The following is a 27,834-nucleotide window of genomic DNA, read 5'->3' on the forward strand; positions in this document are numbered from 1 at the left end:
TATGCCAGTGTCTGGCAAATACAGAAGTGGATGCTCACAGTCATCTATTGGATGGAACACAGGGCCCCCAATGGAGGAGCTAGGGAAAGTACCCAAGGAGCTGAAGGGGTCTGCAACCCTATAGGTGGAACAACAATATGAACTAGCCAGTACCTCCAGAGCTCGTGTCTCTAGCTGCATATGTAGCAGAAGATGGCCTAGTCGGCCATCATTGGGAAGAGAGGATCCTAGGTCTTGCAAACTTTACACTCCCCAGTATAGGGTAATGCCAGGGCCAAGAAGTGGAAGTGGGTGGGTAGGGGAGCAGGGAGGGGATTAGGGTGTAGGGAACTTTCAGGATAGCATTTGAAAGAAAATATCTAATAAAAAATTGAAAAAAAGTTGAAATTAAAATTGATGCTTTCAGGTTGGAGGAATGGTTAGTCAGTAAAGCACTTTATTTGCAAGAGTTGGATTTTCATAACCTATGTAAAAATGCCAGATCTAGTGGCAGATACTCAAAACTCCAAAGAAGCAGAGACAGGCATATCCCTGGGATTGCCAGTCAGCTAGTCCAGCTTAATTGTTGATTTCCAGGTCAATAGGAGTTGTCTTAAAGGAAGTGTATATCATTCCTGATAATGTCTTCTGGACACACACACACACACACACACACACACACACAGACACATAAAACAAACAACAACAACAACAAAAAAAACCCCAAACCAAATAAACAAAATCAGATGATCTCCCAATGTTAAGCTCTTTCAACTCTTCTCCCATCTTTTCAAACTGAGGTAAACATATACAATTACCATCCATCTATTTTCCTATTCCCTGATAACACTAAATACATATTCTTTCCACCCCCTTTTGGGCTTACTATGAAAACCACTTGATATTGATGCATGATAGTTATAGATACTGAAAAATATTGGTACTAGTTCATAAACTAACATCAATTAATGAAGTTATTTTAAAGATCATTTTACTTTGGAAACAGTATTCTGGCCATGCACATAGAATATTTCAGCAGGAATTTTTTCCCTGTACCCATATCTTCGAGGCTTTTTTACAACTTGCCAAACGCATGAAATTCAAGAAGAACGAAGACCAAAGTGTGGACACTTTACCCTTTCTTAGAAATGGGAACAAAACACCCATGGAAGGAGTTACAGAGACAAAATTTGGAGGTGTGACGAAAAGATGGACCATCTAGTGATTGCCATATGCAGGGATCCATCCTATAATCAGCTTCCAAATGCTGACACCATTGCATACACTAGCAAGATTTTGCTGAAAGGACCCAGATATAGCTCTCTCTTGTGAGACTATGCTGGGGCCTAGCAAACACAGAAGTGGATGATCAATCACAGTCAGCTATTGGATGGGTCACACGGCCCCCAATGGAGGAGCTAGAGAAATTACCCAAGGAGCTAAAGGGAACTGCAACCCTATAGGTGGAACAACAATATGAACTAACCAGTACCCCGGAGCTCTTGTCTCTAGCTGCATATGTATCAAAAGATGGCCTAGTCGGCCATCACTGCAAAGAGAGGCCCATTGGACTTGCAAACTTTATATGCCCCAGTACAGGGGAACGCCAGGGCCAAAAAGGGGGAGTGGGTGGGTAGGGGATTGGGGGGGTGGGTATAGGGGACCTTTGGGATAGCATTGAAAATGTAAACGAGGAAAATACCTAATTAAAAAAAAGAATATTTCAGCAGGTAAATTATCATCAAATGCAAAGAACATCACTTTGCTTGAGGGGAAAATATTTCCATTTTCCCCATTTTTAAGTTGACCATGTTCATGAATGACAAAAAAAAACTTCCCTATTTTCCAAGAGAACCCATCAATGGGCCCCAAGAAAATGATAAGAGGCACTGAAGCAGCTACCAACTGTCCTGTACCAGTAGCTGCTTTTGTGGCATATTGCATGGTGGATACTACATGATAATGAAACAATTTACTGAGAAGTTCTCTGGGCTTTTATTTCATTGAACTCTGGTACAGTTCAGTATCAGAGAGAGAGAAAGCTTGTGTAATTTTTACCCTACTACTAAAACTACTAGTACTTCTTCAGGGCAGATGTGTGGCTCTTATCAATTGTATGCAGATAAATCAAAGCCTTGTGTTGTCTCCTAGGCACAGTTTTTCAGATTTGAGCTAGGGGAAATATTTAACTGAGCATGGCACATGAAGAAAGAAATTATCTTCTATCAGTCTCCCCTTCTTAATTTCTTAGCCATATATTGATGATTTCCCACCAATCTGAGCCATGACAACTGTTAGGAAAAATTCAGACCTTCATTTATGGAAACCTTTATGAAAACTTCAGGTACCAAGGCATGTCCTAGGTGGTGACATTCTTCAGAGAGCTAGACTGTTTCCTTGAACATTTGACTATAAGCCACATGATTGTCTGTGGTCAGGGCATTTTTCAGGCACTGCCAGAAGTATGGGTGAGCCTGTGGATTTGCAGGCCACTCAAGGACAGAGCTCCTGCAGAGTCTCTTCCTGAGCTGAAGAAACTTAGACTTCTGAAGAGGCTTTTCCAAGAATATCAAGATAATCACATCCACTTTTTCATCCAGGAGCCTCTGATGAGACAAATAAAATGCCATCTTAAAACTCTCAGTCTTAGCATATTTCTGTGTCATCACAAACACTGTCTTTTTGCTGAGCTGTATGCTCTGGGAAAGGTTTTCTAGAACTGGCTGTCCTGGTAGCCAGTCTCTTTCTTCTAGACACAAATTGAAGTGTTTTTCTCTTGGATCTTCCAATTTTGCCACCAGCTCCTGCAAAACCCATTCTGTCACAGCTGAGTTTTTAGTGTCATACACAATAAAAGCATCATAACAAGACTCCATGGATTGCAGATGCTGATACCCCTTTATCTTTGCTTTCCAAAAATAATAAATGTACCACATATCCCAGAAAAAGAGGTGACTTGTTGTCATAACTACCATAAGAAAGAGGACTGATGATATGGAAACTGAGAACAGAATCAGGTTTGTGAGATCTAACTCACACGTATACAGATCAAGGGATATGACACTTTGACCTTTGTGTGCTCCTGGACCTACACAAGTCACATCAGTGGCCAGGTATGGAATAGTAACATCTGTATGGTTAACCCACCAGACAAACCACACAGCATCACAGTTGCAAAGAAAGCGATTGTGATGTAAAACCAACATCTCCAGATTGTTGAGGACATTTTCTGGGAAGCTAGTCTTCTGAATGACCTGGATTTTATTTGAACTGATGTCTAGATAGCGCAATTGCAAAGCATCTTCTAGAAAATATTTTGTCAATTGCCTGATTTGATTATGCTTAAGAATCAGTGTTGTGAGACTTTTGGAACAGTTGGCCAATCTCTCAGGTACTTTTGTCAGCTGGTTATGGCTGAGGTCCAAAATTTCCAAATGCTTCAGTAACTGGAGTCTGTCCCAAAAGAAAGATTTGAGCCCATTTTTGGCCAAGGAGAGATTCTTTAGATTTGGCGGCATACCCTCAAAAACCTCAGGAGGCAAGGAATTCAGGGAATTTCTGGAGATATCTAATACCTCTAAATTGAACAAATTCTTGAAGAAGTCCAAGTATCTGTTATCACCGGCTCTCCATAGAACATCTAAATGGTTGCCTCTGAACTCCAGAATTCGAAGAGAGTCACTTTCCATGGTCCTGCTGGCCGAAGTAGAGATGTCATTATCATTCATCATGAGTTTGTCCAGAAGCCGTAATTTCTTGGTAAAGTTTAGCATGTGAGTAATTCCTTCTGCTTGAAAATAGTGGCTGTTACTACTTAGATCCAGAACTTCAAGACTCTGGAGCTCTTCAAAGGCTGTTGAGTAGAGTAAATCAAGCCGGTTGTTGGAGAAGTCTAAGTACCGCAACTCTCTCAACGGCCAGAGTTCACTGCCATTAAGAGTTTGGCCAATGGTGTTTCCTGATAAGTTGAGGCATTTGAGGAATGAAAGATGCTGAAAATCAGAAGGTTTAATAAAAAATATGTTATTTCTACTTAAGTCTAAGGTCTGCCCATATATGTGGCAGTCTGCATTCAAAGGCAAGAAAGAAGGTGGCTCTTTGTTTTTGAACCTGCAGCTCCGTGCATATTCATCGTATCGGAAATAGTGTAAGGCCTCAAGGACCTGGGGCCCATGACGGTCTACAGAAGTTTGAGCATTAGGACAAAAGCCAACTTCTCTTGACTCTTCTGAAGGAGATATCTTATTCACTGAAAGGTCTATGAGTTTGAGGTTTTCAAAATGTTTGAATATGTTGAGGTCAGCAATTTTTATGAAGTTAGTGCCAAGGTCAAGAACTTCCAGCCTGGGAAGCTTGTGCAATACAGAAAGACTGGAGTTTTTCAGCTCTTTAAAGACATACCCCTTGACACGCAGAATTTTCAAGTTTTCCAATGAAGAGAGTGAATGTGGTAAAGTTATAGATGCATGGTAGACCTGCAGCTCATAATTGAAAGAAAAATCCAACTCAACAAGGTTGGGAAGAAAATGCAAAAATTTGGCCTCCTCAATTTCTCTGGCCAAGTAGTTTTGGGAGAGGTCTAGTTCCTGGAGGTTTCTCATGTTTTTAAACCATGTTGGGGGCACATGCTGAAGAGAATTACTGTGTAAACGTAAAACTTTTAATTCTGTCAATGAATTGAAAGCATTGTCATGGATCTGTAAGGGGGAATTATTTTCACACGGTGTACACGGATATGGGACATTATAACATCGAGGGCAATTTCCACTTAGGTCAAGAACTTGCAACTCATTGAGGTTATTAAAATCATTTTCTTGGATTTTCTTAATGATATTGTTATAAAGATAGAGCTCTAGTAAATTAGGTGGCAAAGTGGTGGGGACAGCTGTGACATTGTTATCTTTTAGTGAGAGAACCTTCAAATTTCTCATAACTAGGAAAGCATCTTTTTCAATAGAATAGGAAACATTGCAAGGATTTCGATAATAACAGTTTTGACCCAGGTAGAGTGTTTCAATGTTGACCAGTTCTGTTAGATTCTCCTTCGTGATGGAGAAGATGTTGTTAGCCTCAAGGCTCAGAAGATGTAAGCTGGATGGCAGATCCTGTGGTATCTCCAGAAGTTGGTTTCCATCCAGGTAAAGGGCTTTTAAGTCAGAGAGTCCACTAAAGCTTCCAGGTCTAATCTGCAGCCTCTTGGTACACACATTGGCTTTGGACCCCAGTAGAACAGGTACACAATTGCATCTTAAATCGATTTCTTCCAGATGGTTCAGCCTACGGAAGGAATCTGGAGAGATGCTTGGTATGTGGTTGATGGTAAGGGTAAGATTGGTGGTGTTAGTGGGAATGCCCTCAGGGATTTCTGTCAAATGCTTGTCTGTGCAGTCCACGATCACATGGGCCTCTGGGATATTTACTTTAACTTCACAAGGTAGAGTTTTAGGAAACCATCGAAACCCAAAGACTCTAGAAACTAAGAGCATATTTAAAAAGATCAAAATTTGTCTCTTCCGTGTCCACATCGAAAACACCTGTAAATAAAAGAGAGAAAAAAATTATTGTTATAAAATATATCAAGGAATGATTGAGAAGTTCCATTTATTTCCTCTCTTTTGGTACATTATTAAAACTAAACAACACAGGTCTTGTTTGTAATAGTGTAAACAGCACCTCCGTCCCTGTGACTGTACTTATTAACCACTGAAGACTTTGATAATGGTTTTATGTTTTGCTTGTACCATCTTAGCTTTCTAACAAACTTCAAGAATTTTTTCACATTTATTTATTTGTCTTGTGTGAGTATGCTTTGCATATGTCAGTGAGTGTGCACATACCATGACGTGATTGTGGCGGTCAGAGGATAACTTGTGAGAGTCTGTTATCTCCTTCCACCTTGTGGATCCTGCAGATCAAACGCAGGTCATCAGTCTTGTCCACAAGTACACTTACTGTCTCATTACTGTTTCTATTGCTGTGATGAACCACTATGACCACAACACCTTAGAAAACAAAGCATTTGCTCTGGTTCTTGCCTAGAGTTTTAGAGGGTTAGTTTATGATATCATGACAGGAAACATGGTAGCAGACAGGTAGGCATGACACTGGAGCAGCTGCTGAGAGCTCACATGTTATCTGCAAATTGTAGGCAGAGAAGGAATGAGACTGGGATGGGCATGGACTTTTGAAATCTCACAGCCTACCTCTAGTGGCACACCTCTTTCAACAAAGCCACACCTCCTAATCCTTGCCAAAAGTTCCACTGACTGGGAACCAAGTATTCAAACATGAGCCTACGGGGTCATTCACATTCACATCACCATACTTACCCACTGAGCCATGTCTCTTGCTGCCCCAAACAGTTTTTAAGATACAGAAGCAGCATTACATATTAGTTGCTGCGAAGAGTGCTGTAACAGAGAGGCATCAAAGTATGAAATTTGGGGATGTGGGTAAGGAATGCTAAAAAATATAGACACTTGAGACTAATGCATTTAAATAAATAAATAATGCATTAAGACTTCAGTATAATTAATGTTTTCTTTCTAAGCCTTTTTTGGAACACATGTAAAAATCTTTGATGATTGTTGAGTCCCATTAATATTGTAAGGATAAATATAAAAAAAAAAGATCCATTTTCCCTCTATTTTGATTTAAAGCACAGCTCAGCAATAGTAAGTGATTTTCTAAATGGCATTTGATTCTTAAACATATGCTTCTGCCATTCTGTCATGTGGATCTCTTGTTGGATTGCTATTGGAAGTCACTGCAGAAATCACATCTATGATGATTTGTTGTAGTTTCCCTGCATACTGGGGTTTGTTTGGTTTCAGGATCTGAGACACCTAATTGGAGGGAGAGACACAGAGTCAGATCAGTCTTCAGACAAAGGGTTTCATAGAGCTGACAAAACATCAAGATTTGAAGGAAGGAACTATTCTGCTTGGGGAGAGAGGAATCTGGTTTTGAAGGTTCTCAGTGAGAGAGCAAGGAGATAGGAAGGTGTTGTGCCATTAGAAAATAAGTGCAAAGCTTACTGATATCACCATATTAGATTAGAAACACTATGTTTTTTTTTTCTTTTGAAAAAAAAAAGATGTTTCTGAGGAGGATGTTTGAAAATTCTCAAGGACATTCTTGGATAAAGAGCTTCTGGAAGAACAATGGGTCTAGTAGGTAGGCGATGTATCTGGAAGTCACTTTCCCTTTTCCTGTCTGCTAGCCAGAATCCATCTAGGGCTTTCTATCTGGAAGAACCCATTCCTGTCTGCTAGCCAGAATCCATCTAGGGCTTTCTATCTGGAAGAACCCATTCCTGTCTGCTAGCCAGAATCCATCTAGGGCTTTCTATCTGGAAGAACCCATTCCTGTCTGCTAGCCAGAATCCATCTAGGGCAGAAGAACCCATTCCCAGGAAGCTCCCATCTCCAGGAAGTTGAAGAGGGGAGAATTGTGATGGAGAAAGGATGTAGCTGGGTGTGGCCTGCCAGTTTTACTACAGTGGCTGGTCTGATCCAGAAAGAGACTGCACCTGGAGGGTGTGCCTTCTAACAAGTTTTAGCATCATCATGGCACTATCTGGGTGAGCCAGCCTCATATTAGTGGTGCAACTGGTATAATTAATGTTAATAGGACTGAAGGAGACCATATTTAATCATTGTGCTAAGACTAAACTTATGAACCTCTCAAGCAAAATGTGATATATATATATATATATATATATATATATATATATATATATATGTATACACACACACACACACACACACACACACACACACAGGCAATACATGTAAGCATCCAGGTTTAGCATAGGAGGTTTTCAAGTGCTAAATGGGAGACACTGAAGAGCTCTGTTTATCCACTGGCACCAATGCAGAGCGAGTTAAAGCCTGGGCTTGCTCTTGGGTTTTAGGAGTCTGTTAGTAGTCTCCTCCAGAATCCTCTTTCAGTGTCACTAGTACTTGTATGTGGGATGGTGCAACCCATTTTTTATGGCAGACTTCTAGTCCAACTACTGATTTTTTTTCCTGCCATTGACTAAGTCTGAGAGACAGACTATTATTAGTGTTATCTAATAAGCCACATGTTTACATCCCTTAATTCTTTTACTAAGGGGTAAGCAAGCCACAAAATTTCCTCCAGCTTTCTCTTCCCTAACGCAGGATCAAAGGTTCTCAACCTGTGGGTCCCAGCTCTTTTGTGAGTTCACATATTTGATATCCTGCATAGCAGAAATGTATATTCCCATTCGTAGCAGTAGCAAAATTACAGTTTTAAAGTAGAAACAAGGGCTGGAGAGATGCCTCAGCCGTTAAAGGCTAGACTCACAACCAAAAATACAAAGTAGCAACAAAATAACTTTATGCTTGGGAGTCACCACAACATGAAGAACTGTATGAAAGGATCTCAGCATTAGGAAGGTTGAGAATAACTGTACAAGATAGCTTTTAATGATATCATAGGGCTTTTTATTTGTGATGGTGGTGGTGACAGGTTTGTTTTGTTTTTACTGATCTTTACATAGCTAAAGTTTATGTCAAATGATGTTTTCCCGGTTCTCTTTTACTGCCCTCTATTTTCTTCCCCATAGAACCATTCATTGAAAGTCTTGGGAGATAGTTCCATTGACAATGTGCTTGCTATACCATCATTAGGACCAGAACTCAGGAGAAATATTGATCCTTAGAGCTCACTGACCAGCCAGTCAGTCTAGCCAATCAGTGAGTTTTGGATTTAGCAAGAGACCTTCTCTCAATAATATGGAGAGTGATAGAGGAAGACAATGTTGACCTCGGGCACAGAAACACATGTGTGCCTGTTCATGGACAAGTATACACACACACACACACACACACACACACACACACACACACACATTTAGTGAGTATGAAGGAGCTCCTTCATTGTCTTTTTCAGCATTCTTTTTGCTTTTCCACCTTTAAAGTTTTTAAAAACTTTATGTGTATGCATGTTTTGTCTGCATATGTGTCTGTAACACTATGGTGTCTGAAAAAACTGGAGAGACATAACAATTGTACATCTCCATATAGGTGCTGGGAATTTAATCTGGATCCTCTGGAAGAACAACAGCCAGTGTTCTGTTCAGTCCACTAAGCCATCTGTCCAGTCCATGCTTTCCCATTTTCTGTTGACACAATATCAGCTGTGACTATTCCAAAACGTTATCCCTAGGATCTCATGCTTCTCACCCACATTATCCAAAAATCTTTCTCACCTTCAATCACAGTCCCACTACAGAGTGTTTTAGATGGTTTTCTTTTCTATAACATGAATTTAAGATTTTATTTTGAAGCCAAATCTTGCCTGTATAGGTTATTTTTTTAAAGATTTCTAGAGGGAGGGGTAAGGAAGAAGGAAGGGAGAGAGGGGGAGGAAGGGAGGGAGGAAGGAAGGGAAAGAGATATCTCTATCTGTGTGTCTCTGTGTGTGAGTTCCATGTCTGTTCAAGCGGCTTCGGAGGCCATCAGAATCCCTGGAGCTCTTTCAAGCAGGGGTGATCCTTTTGACTTGAGTGCTGGGTAATGACCACTTGTCCCTTGAAAGAGCAGAAAGCTGAGACATTTTTCCAGCTTCTACTTAAAGTACTTTTCCCTATCATGGTCACCAAACAGAATTTCACTAGTTCTTTAAATAACTATCTCATTGCATACTTTGAGAATTTTATGTAGTGAGCTTTAATCATATTCACCTCTCTCAATCCCTCCCACCCTCTACCTTTGCCTCCCTACCCATGCAACTTTGAGTTTCTTTCTTCTTTTTCTCTTCTACAGAGTCTGGTTTGTGTTACCTGACTATTCTTGGCAGTGGAGCTTGCTGAGGAATGTGGTTTTCCAGCAGCTATCAAATGCCAATCACTCCTCAGGGAGTGGTGGATTCCATGCCTACCTCCCCTTACCATGGTAGGATTTTGTCTGTCATGTTTCACATGCTGTTGCAACCACTGTGAGTTTGGATATACATCATCCCTGTTATGTCTGAGAAGCTGCTTCCTTGAAGTCATCCTCCACCACTGGCATATGTCCAAAGGATTCCACATATCTTACTACACAGATATTTACTCAGCTGTGTTTATTGTCATCTTAATCCCAATGGCCAGGAAATGAACATATACACAAATGGAATACTATTTGGCTGCAAAGAAAAGGTAAATAAGAAACTTTGTAGGTACATGGGTGAACCTAGAAAGATTACACATAATCTAGACCCAGAATGACAGAGGCCACATGTTCTCTCTCATCTGAAGTTCATAGCTCCAAATCTTCAGATGTGAGTACACAACATAGAGCAATCATAGAAACTAGGAATTATAAGGGGATATAGCTGGGAGTGAGTGGGAGGAAAATAGCAACATATGGGTGATAAAAGTAACAAATGGAATAATGTGGAGGGGACTCCAACATGGAAGGAAGGAGGGAGGTCAGTACAGAATAGATTGTGTATAATTGTATATATTATATATGTATGTATATAACATATGTATCTATATTTAAAAATATATACAGATACAGGCACACATACATTTTTTTAAGAAGTTAAGTCACTTAGGTTGACAGTGCTCCCATAAGTTAAAAGAAAAAATTCCAGTATCACTTACAAGATACTAAATGCTGATCAGGATAGTCCAGTAAATTATTGATGTTATCCTTAGTCACCTTTCATGGACTTAAGGGTGCTCTATTGCTGAAGACATCACACACTTAGTACACATGGCTTAGGTGACTGCAGCTGGATCTGACAGGAAGGTCTCCTTTCTGCAGCCTAGCTTCCGTGGGACCAGGTAATTCTACGCAAACTGTCAAGGAGGAGCAACAAACATCCCTATCCAGCTGTGATGCATATGAACCATGTCAGTGACCAGCATGGCAAGATACGCATAAAGGTGCAATAAATGGCAATCACTTCTTAGTGGCAACCAACAGCCATCCAATAATTGCCCACTCAACAGAAGGGCAATTATACCTGGTGCTGGAAACCTAGCCCAGGGATAGTGCAGTCATGGATCTTAGAAAGGGATCTATTACTACTACCACTTTGCTAGACCAGCACAATTTCTTACTATATTCTAAATCTTATTCTTATATCCTCAAAACTCAGATGATTATAGCTATCACCCCTCTTTATCACAAATTGAAACTAGTACAGAAAGCCAAAACTAGACACAATGCAGAGACCAACTGATCTCAGGGAGTGCAGCCCAAACTGATACATCTACATGCCAGCTCTAGCGCATCTATGGCTCAAGGAACACTTGAGAAAGAGGGCAGAAAGAATGTAAAAGTCAGAATACTGGGAAGTCTGCTATGAAATAGTTTCCCCTAAACATAGCTACGTACAAAAGACCAGAACAATGGTAATATCAATGAAATAGTTTTCCCTAAACATAGCTACATACAAAAGACCAGAACAATGGTAATATCAATGTCCATGTTAACATGGAAGAGGGATCCTCTTACAGGCTTTGCCTAGACAAGATCTACAGGCAATTATTGAGTACTGGGAGAGTGAGAATTATCTTATCCAGGGATGAGCCCCTCACTGACTGTTTACTGCAAAGTCATCAGCCTTCAAACCAGATATACACAAAGAACAAAAATGGACTCAATAGGATATATATGTGTATGTGTATATGTATGTATACATATATACACATAGCACATATAATCAAAGAAAAACTCATTACCAACATGTGAGACCAGAGGAGCACGGGAAGGGATTGAGGGAAAGTAGCTGGGAGGGGCTGAAGTGAGGACAGGAGGAAGAAGTGGTATAGGCCAATTCAATTAAATAGATTTTGAAAAAAGAAAATGAAGACTCTAAGGAAGCTTAATCATAAACAAATGGAGTCAGAATTTAACTAGCGGTGGGCTGATGTTTAATAACCACCACCCCCCACCAAAGAAAACACATGGTGGGACACCTGGCTCTAGCTGCAAATGTAGCAGAAGATGGCCTAGTTGGACATCAATGGGAGGAGAGGCCCTTGGTCCTGTGAAGGTTCTATGCCCCAGTATAGTAAGGCCAGGAAGCAGGAGTGGGTAGGTTGGGGAACAGGGAGAGGGGGAGGAGATAGGGGGCTTTCAGAGGGAAAACTAGGAAAGGGGATCACATTTGAAATGTAAATAAAGAAAATATCTAATAAAAAGATAACCAAATCCCCAAAATGATCTCCCTCATTAGTTGTCTTGTTATTAGCATTTTTCAATTTCTTTTAAAATATTTATTTGCTTTTGTTTTTATGTGTAAGTGTTTATTCCAAGGGTAGCACATGTGTGCAGTGTCTATAGGAGTCAGCAGACGGTGTTGGAGCCCTGGATTCCAGACAGTTGAGAACTGCCATCTGCTGCTGTAATCTCTGGGTGCTGTGATCTGAAACCTGGTCCTCTGGAAGAGCCGAAGACTTAACTGCTGAGCCATTTCTCCAGCCAAGAATTTGTAAATTTCATTTGTGCAAGTGTTGCCACCTGGCCAGTTTTGAGATACAAGGCTGATGTCATGAGTGATCAGTTAGGGATAGGTGCATAGAATTTCTCCTGTGACCCAGTATTTATTGACTCTAGCCTGTCACTGGGCATAACTAACCCAGACAATGACTGTGAAATGTAGCATTTTACACACTGACATACTCCAAATTCAAAGGCAAATTTAATCAGAGAGCCTTTCCCCGCTGGTTTCTCAATGCTTCTAGCAGCTGCCCACTTTTCTCCTAGTCTACTATTATCTTCCTTTGTCCAATTAGTCATTTGCTCGCATGTGGACTCTATAGTGCTGCCAAACAGAGCAAACTCATCTTCCTGCTTTCCCTATTCTCTAGGATTCATTTATCAAGCAGCGTTAGAGCATTCAACATGAACCTGATCAACTAGAGTCATTTCTACCTTCCCACTGAATAAAATACAAAGTCTTTTCATTGTTTACATTGTGCACGGCCTGACTCTAATTGCCTTGTCTGACCTTAAATCATCTCTCCCCTTTCCCCATATACTAGCCATCTGGCCTGCTTTCTGTTCCGCATTCAAGCCAAGCTAATAACCATGTCACTCTTGCCGCCTGATGTTTCCTCTTCCTGACATTGTCTTTCTCTTCTTCCTGTGGGGAGGTAATTTCTACTCCTCAGTATCAGCTCAAGTGACACATTTCCAGAGAGGAAAGGCTACCCTGACCAACAATCTATAAACCTCACACATCGTAACAGTGATACACACGGTACAAGTAGAGTTAGACAGTACTTAGCACAGGTCAGAAAGCATCTAAGTGTTTCAATTTTTACAATGTCAGCTAAGGATGGAGAACTACACGTTTTCAGTCTTTTATTCAAAGTCACTGAGAGTGGAAAGATTTTTGGAATCTTTAAGACTTCAGAAAGTATCAGGAATACACCTGGTATGGCATGATACCTATTGGCTCCCAGGAGCAGTAATTTCTAATTTAAAACACAAGCATTTCTGCAAGAGTACACAGGGTTTTCTACTCTGGTGGGATTTAAATGTGTACAAGTAGCTTTCTAGTTTAGGTCAAGATTCTCCTTCACACTCATTCAGTTGTGTCGTATGGCTATCAACTAGATTAGGAGGAAGCAATTTGACATTTCGAACTATTTTATGGATAAATCAACTGAGACACAGAGAGGAGTCTCTTCTGTATTAGACTTAATAGCACTTAGCATAATGAGATTTTCTTGCACTTAACTAGTACTCCATTGTGTTGCTAAATATACAAGTGAACAATGAACACATGATTAAATGAATGAATGAATGAATTAATTAATTAATTAATATCAAAGTAAACAAAAATACTTTACAAAGCATATTCCCTGGTGTTGAAAAGATGGCCAAGTGACTAAAAACACTGGCCCCTCTACCAGAGGATCCAGGTTTGATTCTCAGCATCCACATGACAACTCCCAGTTATCTGCAACTCTCGTTCCAGGTATTCCTACATGCTCCTCTGAACTGGGTGGGTACTGCACACATATATCTGCAGACAAAACATCTTTGCAAATGAAATAAAAATAGAGAAAAGAGTATCTCCTTAGGGAAGTTCTTCAAGCTATATCCCCAGGCTCAACATACATCTCCTTTTACCTCTTCTATCTGCCCAAAGCTCCCTTGTGGATAGAGGTTAAGAGGCTCTGCTTTCAAAATGCCCAGTTCTTGCTGGGCGTGGTGACGCACTCCTTTAATCCCAGCACTTGGGAGGCAGAGGCAGGCGGATTTCTGAGTTCGAGGCCAGCCTGGTCTACAAAGTGAGTTCCAGGACAGCCAAGGCTATACAGAGAAACCCTATCTCAAAAAAAAATGCCCAGTTCAAATCCACCCTCTCATGTCCTACAGCACAGGACAGGAGGATTCTACGTGGAGCTGTAGAGGGATTGCTGGATTATGAGCAAGAAGAACTGGCTGGCTCCCAGTACTGGTTTGGATGTTCACTACCTATCTCTGAGCCAGATCCATTGCTTAGACCTCCCATAGGAAAATAACAGATGCAGATACAATGTAGAGGACATATGTATCCAGTCTATATGACTGATGGATATGACATGGTCCGTGACAACATAGATTATGCTGTGCTCCAACTCTACTTTAGGTAGTGATTTACCAAGTACTCAGTGAGAGATGAAATATAAGCAAATATCAGAATTCTGCTTTATTAATTACTTTAAAGAATAACTGTGACCCCCCCCCAAAAAAAAATCAACGGAGGCAACTGAAGCGAAGATGGGTTTATTTTGTCTATCATGCCAGCAGATGTCAGTTTATCACAGCACTGAATGCATCTCTGTCCATATTGGTTGCAGTATGAGGCCACTTGTCTGTCACACTGTATCTGCAGGCATAAGATAGAGGGGACAAGAAGTGGCGGATGGTGTCTACAAAATCTCAAAGCTCACCTCCTAGGTGACCTACATCCTCCAGCAAGACTCTACCTCTTCCAGGTAGTACAACCTCCAAATCAGCACCAGCAACTAGAGACCAAGTGTTCAAACCTATGACCTTGAGATGGGCAATTCATACCCAAAATACAATATCCATTTATTCACATGCATTCTTTCACTGGTGGTTATGTATTAGGTACATAGAAAATTACATAGTCTGTGCACTTAAGGTATAATGGGTGGAGGAAACTATATAAATGTAAAATACAATGTAAAACTCCAGAAGTTTTTCCAAACAAAATGTTTGCCCTTTCATTAGATCTATTTTAAATATATACTGTTCTTGTTCTGTAGATTTTTTTTCATACTGTCAATTACTTCAATTACTCTTAGAGTCTGAAAACATCTTTCCCTACTTTTCCTCATCTGACACAGACAAAAATCTCTATTTTTTGCACTGAGCAAATACCTGCTTTGAAAAAAATGCTTGCATTCCCATGCTCTGTTGCCAATAAATGTGACCATGTGACCCAGCTCTTGCAAACAGGATGTGAGAGGAAGACATGCACTGAACTTGTGAAATCTCTTCTTAAGCAGGGAAGATATTCCTCTTCCTTTCCATGTACTTCCATGGGGCTTCTTTTAATATGGACAATGTTGCTGGCAGCCTTCTTTGAGGGTCCAAAGGAGGAAAATGTGTTCGGGTTGTACAGCAACAGACTGAATGATTCAGATCATATAAGTCCATCATTTTTGTGACCTCATTGAGTAGGGTTTATACAATGGCCCTGAATTACTGGTTTCTAGAGATTTATGAGAACTTAAAACACTGTTACGTTAAATCTGTTCATTGATTTCTCTTTGCACACATAAAAACCTAATTTTAAATTCTAGGATTTATAAATGGGTTGCCAAACATAAGAAAGCTTAAATTGTATGATGTTGATTTTGTCAGGCTACCTGTGAGAAAGACTCAGATATTGGAGGCTGAAAAACTGGTGGCTAGCTTTCTGCTGTCATGCATGGACACTTAGTAGAAGATCAGTTTGTGCTGTGTTGAAAGGAAGACTATGTGCAGACCAAGTTGGCTTTTATGGGAAATGGCTCAGCAGTGTTCACAAAGACAGTGTGTGCTGGACACTCCTTCCTGTGGTTTAGCAGTCTTGTGAGTGACATGAACAAAAAGAGAAGCTGGCGAGTCTTCAAGAGGGCCGGAAAGAAATATAGCTTTGTGCAGAGAGATTTTGTCTGTCTGCAGCCCAGAGTGCAAAGTTGATTAAGACGTTCTTTAATTTGAAAGAGCCACAAACAAAGGCAGACATAATAGGTAGAGAAAGTATCGCCTTAGAGGAAATGGCTGTCTGCTTGTGTGCATTGTTTTCAAGTGCTTTCCATTAAGCATTTGCTAGGAGACAGTAAAAGGCAGTTCAGGACAGAAATCTGATTAAGAATTTTGTCTTCCCTTTGACTCACACAGCCTCAGGACCCATGATCCATTTGAGAGAGGAACACAAAACACAGAAAAGAAAGGACATGGAGTCCTTAGGCTGCAAACGGTCTGGAACTGCTCTAATGTGATAGCCATGAGTCACTTTGTGGCTATGCCATTTTAAGTTTATTAAAATTTGAGGAAAATACCTAATAAAAAAAATTCAGTTGCACAGTCACACTAACTGTAATTGAAGTGCCTCCAAAGCCCTACCAGGCTTATGGCTACTGTATTTAAGGACATAGATTCGAGACATCTTCATTATTGCAGAAGGTTCTATGAGACATTGATATAGATCAGGAGTTGGCAAACATTTTACATAAAAGCAAAAATTTTTTGATTTCTGAATCAGCCTAGGATATACAGTGTAAGCCCTGGTCTCAAAGGAATAAATGCAAGAATAAATACTTGGCAATATTCTTATTATTATGTAGGTACTTAAAGACCCACGTAGCACACAACATCAGAATTACAAGGTTCAGTGATAACAAAAGCAGGTTGAACCTATGAGTCATAATCTACAGACCCCTAGATGAAAACTAGACAAAATCTTCAGTTGTGCATGACATTAACTCTAAACACATTTAAATCCAAGTTCAGCAAGGATAAAAAGAAATCGAATCTCTGGTAAAACCTGTAAATCTAATCACGTGGCTGATTTTAAAATGTTGTATACCTCTCAATTCCAAGGAGTGGATTCATTTCTGAGAAAGTGAAAAAGCAAACATGCTGTAAGGTATGTAAGGTGGGACTCAGGTAACCAAGGCCCCATTCTCATTCTCCTAGCTGCTTACTATACTATTCCTTTCTCCCTATATTAGCAGAGAACAAACACATTTAAGCCCCCAAAATGTGTTTGTCTTTACATATACTCCATTTTGATGATGCCAGCCAGCCACATAGTTGAGTACAAAGGAAAGATGTGCTAAGGGAATCAAAGCCTTAAACTTAAAAAAAAATCCTCCAGATGTCCCACATTCTATTATCATAGCTAGCAAAGTTTTTGCCCTGAACATCAGATTTTTTGTGTGTGGGTTGGTGACCCAGTGTGTTTCATTAGGGTTGCATACTGGAGCTTGGACAAGGGTTATTACCAAGAGCAACGGGCATCTTAAGAGTGTCTACAGCACTGAGGACAAGGTCTCTCCTTCCACAGAGACTACTAAGTGCCTATCAATCCCCAGGGTAAGAGGTAGAGCTCATGAACCCACTCTGTCTTCAGGAGGGAATAGTTATTGGCCTATGTCTGAACAGATTGAAGATCAGATTCTATCTATTAAGTGTACAAGGAGTGACTGAGAAGGAGTTGGGCCTCTAAACGAAGGGGTTGATGTGTAGTTCAGAAGGGCACGGAAGTGAATCTTCATTAAGACTCTGTCATTATCCTTGCTTCTAGTTGTTATCTCTAGTGAAAGCACAGAGTTTATCCGTGTCATCTGGGAATAGATACAGCCAAAAGAAGGTTACCAGCACACATGTCCTATGATCAGTGGATGAGCTCAGGCAGAACTGACCCTTCGAAGATTATAAAGCATCTGAAACTTCTCCTGCCTTCCCATGCAGGCTGCACTGCAAGCCTCGGACTTGGATACCTGCAAAGTTTGCACGGAGACTCCTGCCAGTAGGAACCTGAACTGCAGTGTGAAAAGTTGGGCTCTGAGCGAGCAGCTGAGGGCCACAAATGCACTGTCTGGACAGGGCCTTTCTAAATTTGTTATTAAAGGGAAAGCATGCTTTCCTGAGGCTGCCAAATTCAAAAGACTGTCTGGAAAGCATGGTTTTAAAAATAGAAAAATGGTTCTTTATTCTGTTAGAAATTTCCCTCTTTAAGAAACACTAGGAGGTTCTTGTTTAAAGTTTAAAAAATATGTTAATTTCAATTACCACAATTTTGAAATGTAAAGCCAACCCCCCTCTCTCTCCCTCCCTCGTGTGTGTGTGTGTGTGTGTGTGTGTGTGTGTGTGTGTTACAACTCATCCACATTATTTTGCTTTACTTGTTTTTGGGGAGGGGGAAACAATGAATGCCTAAAGACATGCTTCTTTCAGTAATTTGATTTATAAAACGGTATAATACCCTGTGACATAGGCCTGGCTTTGATAATGAATCAAAGCTAATTACACATGCAAATGTACTGGGTAAATTTGGATGCTTAATTACAGAAGTAATTATGGTCTAAATGGAAATGTGCAATTTTCTATGCACAGGTGTTTCTATTCTCTCAGTAAATCACCTCATTTGCTAAAATGGAAAATGCAGAATTCATGTGGAGCAGCCATGAATCATTGGTTTGTGTATGCACACACTGTCTAATGGCTGCCTTTTATTCTTAGCGAGTGCCAGTTGTTAAAATAGACATACCATTTGGATAACATCTCTAACTCTTCACACTGAAGTTGAAATAGCACATAAATATGTTTATTTTACCGAGGAAGAAGTGCAGAACTGAGAGGCCATTGCAACCTAAGATGCAAATTCAGTTATGATCGATCACCTGTCCGTTGCCTCATGTAGTCACAATAAACAAACTCTGGATAACTTGTGTTTGCATTTTTTGTTAATTTCCTTTTGGATTAAATGACTCCTGGTACTCTAATGTCTTGGGCTTGTCCTCTTTAATATTGTTTGCGATACAAGTGCAAAAGACATTTTCATAAGTGCAATTTGCAAGTATTAGAAAAGTATTCAAGTCAGGTAGTGCAGGGATGTAAGCCCACTGCTTGGGACGTAGAGGTAGGAAGATGGCAAGTTCGATACCAGCCAAACAAACTTATCAAGAACCTGTCTCAAAACAGAATATAAAGCAGAAATCTATTGATATGGATCTGTGTGAAAGTTTGCCAAGCATGCATGAGGTCCTGGGATCAATCTTTGGTACCATAAAGAAATTAAAACAAAAATTATAGAAAGTATTCATATGTTTTGGATGGGGCTGGGCTGAAGAGGGAAATAATATAAATTTTAATTGGCTTCAATGTTCCTTAAAAATTCCATCCTCTGCCTAGAAATGCTGCCTTAGGTATTTTTATGAATTTATAAGTTCAAAATCACTTTCTTAGAAGGAATCTCTATAATAAGGTCATCACCCAACAAACACTCCTGGCAATCTAGCCAGTGCTAGACACCATTGAAAGGGAGAAAATGACTCAGGTCCTCATTCCTACCCAATTAGGAAGCAAAGGACTCCATTGCCATCTTGCCCAAAGCCTATTTGTTTTCTTTCTTTCCTTCCTTTTTTTTTAAAACATACATTAATGATCCATAATGATGGGTTTCCTTACGATATTTTATGAATTACATAATTACTTTTATGATTTTTACCTCACCCTCTTACTCCCAGTGATTCACTAGTCCTTCTAATTCATGCCTATTTATGTACAGATGGATGGAGAGAGCTGGCTACATCTTGGAACCAGAACTCTCTCTGCCTCAGGGAAATCCATGTCACTGAAAAATCAGAGGACAAGGGCTGACAGGTCTGCACGCACTGCTGCTCAGCTACCCTTCAAACAGAAGCAAGAACAAACAAGTCTTCAAAATTGCAATAACCTCACCATCCAGCTACATAGTTTTGAAACTGTAATTATTTCATACATAATAAAACATGATCATATCCATCCTAGTTCCCTCCTTCAACTCTATCATATCCCTTGCGACATGTCCCCTTCCCATTAAATAGTACTTTTTTTTAAATAATCCTCTGTCCAGTGAGTGCTGCCTGTATGCGCATAGTGCCAGAATATGCTATGTCAGCTGCTGTAGGAGAAAAACTCAATGATTTGACCCAGCACCATATTCTACATGTCACAGTACCAACCACCAAGGTAAGATATGCAATAATGGTACAACTGTTATGCAACAGCTATTTTCTGATTGGATTGAGACCTGCTCCACATGAGGTAATTTCATGCCTGGTACTGTAATCATGGTCTAAAGCCCATGACTTCAACCGTTAAAATCCTTAGTGTAGAAGATGCTGTTTTTAGTTTCCTAAATGGTCATGATACTAAATCGCCTTGTGCGTGATTTTGTTTCTACTCTTAAACTGTTGCTGCTCTCAACTTAGGTCAGAGAAGCTTCTGTTTACAGTGGGAAGCAATCAGTTCGGAGGTGCAATAATTAGTCAACATGGTGAGAACAGAGAACAGATGTACTAGGACTTTAGTGGTAGGACTCAACCTCAAACTCAGATTCAAAGCCTCCTGATTCCAGATCACCATTAAATTCCCATTCAGTGTTCACAAGCATATATATATATATGACTAGTGATTGGAAGCCACAGTTACCAAACTGTACCCAACTTCATGCTTTGCAAATTTTTATCTTCCAAACATTGTTCATGAGTGAGGCATGGTTGTAGTCTGAGGTGTGAGGAAGAGATGCAACGTTGCTGGAAACTGGTGAATAGTAAAGAAGTTGAGTGGTTTGTGTCTCCCAAGAAGTTTCAACACTGTCAGGATTTGGGAGACTTCTACTCATGTTTATTTGTCCCAGGAGTTAACACCTTGTGAATGGGAAGTCAGCCAATCATTCTCTGTTGTACTTACTTTGGGACTTTTGAGCTCATTGAAACTTATCTACCAGTAACTGTCCTCAGCTGGGGGGCGCTCACATCCCTCCAGAACTTCAGGCAACTTCAGGCAATTGCAGTTTCAAGATTATCAAGTCTAAGTAGGGACTGTAGGTGGTAGAGCACATGCTAGTTATATTTAACAGCCTGAGTTAGTTTACTTTCCAGTACTACAAAGGAAAGAAGAAGAAAGAAAAATGAAAGGCAGAAAGAAAGAAAAAAGAAAGAAAGAAAGAAAGGAAGGAAGGAAGGAAGGAAGGAAGGAAGGAAAGAAAACTTTAAACCACAATAATAATTTCTTAATAATTACATGGCACTATGAACTAATGCAACCTCAAAAAAAAATATCAAGCAGTCCATGTCCACATAGGAAACTTTTTCATCAGTTTGAATTACCACTTTGATACAGTAAGAACAAAATAAATAGCTATCAACTTGTTAGAGTTGTTAAAAATAGGAAACCACTAGTAATGGAGTAGCAAATATTCTTTTAACAGCATGTGGAAGAGGTACAGATATTGCTACTGAAAAGCTTGCAAGATCTAAAATTAAGTAAGAAAAATACTCCAGCCCTCAGTTGCCTAAGGCCAAAGGAGAGTTACAGAGATCTTGTCTTCAAAAAAAAAAAAAAGTAGATTTTAAAGGTAGCATCAGGATGACTCTAACATGTGCTTAGTTCATGAAAAATAGGTGGACATGTATTTTACTTTCAGAGAAAAGTGTGGAAGACTTCAAAGGTCACATCAATTTTTCCAAGCAGTGGTATGGTCCTGTGAAGGTTCTATGCCCCAGTATAGGGGAATGCCAGGGCCAGGAAGCAGGAGTAAGTGGGTTGGGGTGCAGGGGGGGGGGAGGGGATAGAGGATTTTCAGAGAGAAAACTAGGAAAGGGGATGACATTTGAAATGTAAATAAAGAAAATATCTAATTAAAAAATGAAACAAAGTATCCTTTACTATTTTCTTTCCTTTACTATATTCTTTCCTATCGAGACCTCTCTCTCCCCTCCCCTCCCTTCTCCCTTCTCCCTTCCCCTTCTCCTCTCTCTCTCTCTCTCTCTCTCTCTCTCTCTCTCTCTCTCTCTCCCTCTTTCTCTCTCTCTCTCCAGCTCTCTTCTTCTACCTTGACAAGGATTCTAGGGGTGGAACTCAGGTTGTCCTGTTTGCTCAGCAAGTATCTTTAGATATGCTGAGCCATATAACTTGATCAAGAAGACTTATAATTTCATGTCATACATTTTGGGATTTTTCTTTACCAGAATGTGTTGCTGTTTTTATTACGGAGGAACTATTAAAAACCCAACAATAACTGTAGAAAATTTAAAAATAGACAATGTTTTTTTTTGCATGCCACTATTTGGACATAACTATATAGTCCAGGCTGATCTCAGCTTTTGGTAGTCATCATGCCTCAAACTCCTGAAGCAGGAAGCATTTACTGATTATCTCCAAGAGCTCTTTTTGGGGCATGGGATATAATGGTGGTCAAGACAAGGAAGTTTTACACTTCTAGAGAGGAAGTTTTCTAACACACAAAAAAAAAGCACCTGTTCCAGGTTACACTGGAAGTTAAATGGTAAGTTTTATGGTTATAGGCTATAGGAAAGGAGATCAAGAATGTAGTGTAGAGATTTGACCATAAATATAGTGGCCTAGACAAGTAACATTGAAATGTGATGTTTCAATCAATATTTGTGAAAAGAGGGAGCTGTCCATGTGGATATTCAAAGAAAAAGCATTCCAGACAGAAGGAAGCACCTTCTTCAAGCATCCCAAAGTAGACACATTGTGGACTAGTCACACAATGGTCAAAGGAGGAGTATAAGGAAAATAGAAGATGAAGTCAGAGAGGAGCCCAAGCGTGCAGGTACATTTCTATCATTCTTGGGATGCTGGTCTCTGTTGTGAGTGAGATGCAGGGCCACTGCATGCTTTCCAGCTGACTGCAAGCAGATCTTTGTCTTGTAGCATGGTATGGAGAACAGAAAATAAAGAGCAAATGGGCAAATATGGAGACCAGTGAGAGGCTGTTAAGGGAAAGCACAAGACCAAGATGGCAGTGATGGACGTAATGGGAACTGGCTGCCTACCAGAAGTACTTTGAAGGTATAATGATTTCTAAGTTCCAAGAGGAATATAAAGAGAGGCGTTCAGCAGCACACAGATTTATTGATCTATAGGGGTTTCCTGTTAAGAACAAAGTCATTGCCTATAGTATTTCTCTTTCCCATACCCTTTTTTGTCCTCTTTCTCCAGAGGTGATCCAGAGGTGATGACAGCCTGGCTGGGGAGAAGCAGAGAGGCACATAGAAGAAGGCAGGAGTGAGTAGACCTTATTGGAAGTCCCTGAATTTCAACTGGGCCTTTGCTAAATTGATAACACTGAATGGTGTTGTGTTAATGGGATCTGTCATAAGTAAACTGCTCTGGGGGTAGCCCAAGTGCTGTGAATAGGGAAGTTGCCTTTTATGGACTGAAAGTTCACTAAAATTTTTCTTACTAGATTTATGACAAAATAGCTTCTTTTTACTAATTTCGAAATAGTTATGATCATATGCTAGTCTCTGAAACATGTAGACTCCCTGGGTACCAAACTCCCATTGCATTAAAAAAAGTAAAGGACAAAGTGATTTAAAAGTGAACCAACTTTTTAGAAAGCATACTATTTAAAAAAATATATATAGACTTTCTTCCATTTCAGCTTCAGTATTAAAGCTAAACGAATAAACGAATATACATTCTTAAGTTAATAGGTCTTCCTCAATTACTATGTATTATAGTCATCAAGGACCACATGAAATTAAACTGTATGTGACCTTTAGCTTTGCATCTCTTTGATTTCCATAAACCACAGAGTGGAAAAGTCGTTTCTGCAAGGATCATTTTAAATTTTGTAAGTCATACAGCTCTGGACAACATTCACTTCATTGACTAGTTGACCATCTTAGTCCAAAAACAGCTGTAGACACAAACAAGAGCACTATTTTGTGAGCATGGAAATTTGAATTTAACATTCCAGTACAATGGATTAGTAATTTCCCCATTGATAAGTTTCAATTACTTTTTATTTCTTTGCTTAGCAGTACTGAGGGTTGGAACTAATGCCTTTCTGTGCCAGGAAAGTACTCCACCATCGAACAGCATTCATTTCTAGTGAGTAACCCTCCAACCACCCTCACATGAAAAACTCAAACTCATACACAAACTTTTGTGTAATGATGTGATAATAATTATGAAATAATCTATTCTTGGGTTTCAAAGAGGCTAGCTGATTAATCTGGAATGATAACTTGTAATTCTGAGAACTTCCAACTTTCAAAAACAATTATATTTAATTAATGTAGTAAATGCCTTTTTGCACCTTTATTTAGCCATGAAAAGCAGTATCTGTAGTTAAAACATCTATTTCACTTTTAAAACTAACTGCTTGGCCACTACAAACAGTTTAGTATTGTTTTCTTCCAATGTTGATTGATTTCCCATCTATTCCATATAGTGAGAAACAGATTCATAATAGCCAGTGCTTTGCCAGAAGGGAGATTTGGTTTCAAATCCTTAGTCTGCCATGTAAGAACTCTGGCTTTCGGATAGCACTTGACCTATAACTGGGCAGCTAAATCAGTTATAATGGTAGCTGAAGAGATGGCTCAGCTTTTAAGAGAACTTACTGCAGGGTTCACTTCCCAGCACCCATACCAGATATGTCACAACTACTTATAACTCCAGACCCTGTGAGTCCCACAGGTGTTTTTGCTCGAGCAGGCACCTGTGTGTACATAGTACACATAGATGTACACAGTCAAACACACATGCACACAGAGGCACACACACAGAGGCATTCACATAAATTAATAATGCATAAATAAAAATTTAGATCTTTAAAATGGTTATAATTCATGGCTGTTTTACAAAATAAAGGTATATAGCACATTATTTGTATAAACCATAACCATAAATTTTATCCAGTATTTAGTAAGCATCCAGCACTTGTCTAGTATGTGCATTAAAACATCAGAAAACAAACTGCCCTTACTGTCCCATAACTTTGCCTTGTCTTTAAATTAAAATTACATTGTGAGTATCTTCTTCAATTATTCACTACTCTTTTCTTTTTTCAAAATCTGACTTGATGACTCTATAACATTTCATTTAGTAAGTGCCCCACAGTGGTGAAACCTTTTCCTCTGGTGAGACAGTTTTCCTTTGTCTTGTTGCATATACTATTTTGGTAAATAGTTCACCACCTACAAGAAAATCTTTAACTAGAATTTCTAGAAATGAAATTTCCAGATGAAAGCATATGATGTGACTATTGCCAAGACTGGATATTTTCTCTTTACTTTTGGGCCATTTGTACTTCTTCTGAAATTGCTTTTAGGGATTCTCACGTACAAGTACACAGATTTCCCCTTAGTTTGGGTCTTTAGTACTTCTTTTGGAAATTGTTTTTATGATTTTTCATGTAGAAGTATACCAATTTTCCCTTAGTTTGTAGACTGATATCCCAATGAAGCTCACATCTGTTGAGTGTCACTGGGTGAAAGTGCATGCTAAGCTTGGTCTTGGAAGAACAGAGCAATCTTAGAGGCCCAGCTTCAGGATGTGGGTTTCAAGGACTGTGTCCTCTCTTTAAACTCTCCAGCCTCAGTTTCTTGACCTGTGCCTCAGACCAGCTTTGAGGCCAAAACAGAAGCACGAGCCTTGACTTACAGTAAGTGGCCAATGAATTAAACTCCTTTTTTAAACCATCCTCCTAGCATGCCACTCTTAGAGGGGCAAAGACAGATGTGGTCATGTGCATGCATTAAAATAGACATCTGAGTTTCTAGGAAATGAAACTCAAAGCAGTTGCTTCCTTTGTACTAGTATGGTCTCATGGTAATGCATCATCAGGTCTTAGACACTGAGTTTGGGGCCAAAGTGATGATCTGGAAATCACAGTGTGCTGCTAATGAATACCGTTTGATTGAGTCTAGCGTGGGTGAAAAAAAATCATTTCAGAAGAAGCTTTGTCTGATTTTGGTCTACCTAATGACCATGTGCAAAGGTTTTGAACGATGTATGGAGCTTCACTGTGTCTCTGTAAGATGACCAAGGAGAGAGCATAGTGCTCATGCATGGTCAGACCCGGCTTGCCTGAACTTCAGCCAGGCTTCTGTGAGCCCTAGACCTTGGAATGGGGGCTTTATGCCTTCTTTGTTCTGCCCAGCTCAAGCAGTGATCTTGCTAAGTCCTTTTATCAAAAACCCTTCCTTGGCTTATGACCACACCCCACCCCTAACCTCCCTACATCTTCCATGCCCCAGCCCTTCACTGGATCTGAGCATTCTGACTCTCCTCTTCCTCCAGGAAATGCTGCGGCATCCTGGCCAGCCTCCAACAAGAATTCTGTCAGACTAAATTAGCTAGAACCCCATCCCCCCACCACACACACCATATGCCTGAAATTTCCTCTTAGTACTTTTCCATCTACTGACTGCTGCCCACCCTTTGCTTTAAATCCCATGTGTTCTGATTGTGTTAGGAATTGAGTCTAAGTGCATCCTGAGGCCTCTACCCTGGACATGCTCATCCCTGAAACCCCATTTCATCTAATTGCAAACTCTGAGCATCTTTGACAGCAGTAGAGCAGGGGGCGTCCCCCAAATCCCTGTTCTTCATGTCTCCTGAATCCATTCTTTCTGTACAGTCATTCAGATAGCAACATATGGTAGGAAACACATTAAGTCACTTTAGGGGCCTGCATGACTTTAAAGATCAAACTGGAGAATTTTTTTTTAAAAAATTAAAATTCTCAATTCAAACATCTACTCTTGCTCACTACAGTATGTACTGAGCATGTAAGAAGTTGGACAGAGCAAACAATGACTAATCCCAAATTATGAAATACTACATTGATTCATTTTGATTATGAAACATCACAAAGCAGTTTCTCCTAGGAAACAACACTCTGGGCATGGAACCCAGGGACTACGGGCAAGTGTTGTACTGCTGAGCTACATCTTCATCCCTGAACAATTCCTAAATACTTTTCTTGCCAGTTCTTAGCACAAAGATGAGCAATGACAAAATCAGGCTCCATAAACTGTTCTTACCATTTTCAGTTTTCTTTCAAAATGGAATCAAGAGGTCTGGTGGAGGAGAAGAGAGTCAGAGATAGGCCAGGATCATCCTGAGAAGGGAGCCAAGGACATCTGCAGTGAGAAACAGAGACATCCAATGTGACACTTGAAAGGCAGCAAAGACACACTGGCAACACTGTTTTATAAATGTGCTGTTGAGAATACATATAGTATTCATTTCATTAAAGTTAGATACAAGAAAGTCAGACTCCAGGAAACTGTTTCCAATCTGACTGAAAATCTGTCTTGGACGAATTGACATTTTAGACTACAACATTATTTTCATTACATTCTAAAACATTTTTTGGCTTACGGTTTGGATTCCTTCTCTTCTCACCCCCATTCCCTTGTAACAGCACGTACATCTACTTACTGAAATTATCGAAATGTGTCCCAGTGTTTAAAATACCTTTCTTGAAGGCATAGAGTGGTTCTATAGATGGAGTCCTCTGAGACAGAGAGAAGGCAACAGAAAACCGAGACTCGCAGAGCCTTTGAGCTGCGTGCTTTGGGCTTTCCAAATACAAAATTGAGGCTGGGTAGTGGGAGGAGGGCAGGAAGGAGCATGACTACTTAACTTACACCACACGGGGGTTGCAGAAACACCCGGCTCCTCTTTTTTTTTTTTTTTTTTTTTTAATCACTAGAGTTGAGGCAACATTTCTAAATCCAAACAACCTGATAAAGCAACCTGTCCTTTTGTTTAAAAGCAGGGATTTATAACTTTGCCACTAGTGTGTGTGTGTGTGTGTGTGTGTGTGTGTGTGTGTGTGTGTGTG

The 27,834-nt window shown here is 39.9% G+C and overlaps 1 protein-coding gene across 8 annotated transcripts; it reads right to left on the minus strand.

Moving 5' to 3' along the window:
* Positions 1 to 407: 407 nt before the first annotated feature.
* Positions 408 to 27,602, minus strand: Tlr7 (toll-like receptor 7). Of its 8 annotated transcripts, none has more exons than XM_011247785.2 (5): positions 27,429 to 27,602; positions 27,029 to 27,127; positions 6,309 to 6,389; positions 5,817 to 5,884; positions 408 to 5,513 (listed from the first exon to the last, which is right to left on the minus strand). In XM_011247785.2, the coding sequence occupies exons 4-5, from the start codon at positions 5,817 to 5,819 to the stop codon at positions 2,364 to 2,366; spliced, it is 3,153 nt and encodes a 1,050-aa protein (XP_011246087.1). In that variant the 5' UTR covers positions 5,820 to 5,884; positions 6,309 to 6,389; positions 27,029 to 27,127; positions 27,429 to 27,602; the 3' UTR covers positions 408 to 2,363. The 8 variants fall into 8 exon arrangements, with proteins under 8 accessions (XP_011246087.1, XP_011246088.1, XP_006528776.1 ...); NM_001290755.1 differs by having other exon boundaries at positions 1,954 to 5,513; positions 27,465 to 27,599; XM_011247786.2 differs by lacking the exon at positions 6,309 to 6,389.
* Positions 27,603 to 27,834: the final 232 nt, after the last annotated feature.

Source organism: Mus musculus, chromosome X (assembly GCF_000001635.26).
Source record: "Mus musculus strain C57BL/6J chromosome X, GRCm38.p6 C57BL/6J".
Classification (NCBI taxonomy): Eukaryota; Metazoa; Chordata; class Mammalia; order Rodentia; family Muridae; genus Mus; species Mus musculus.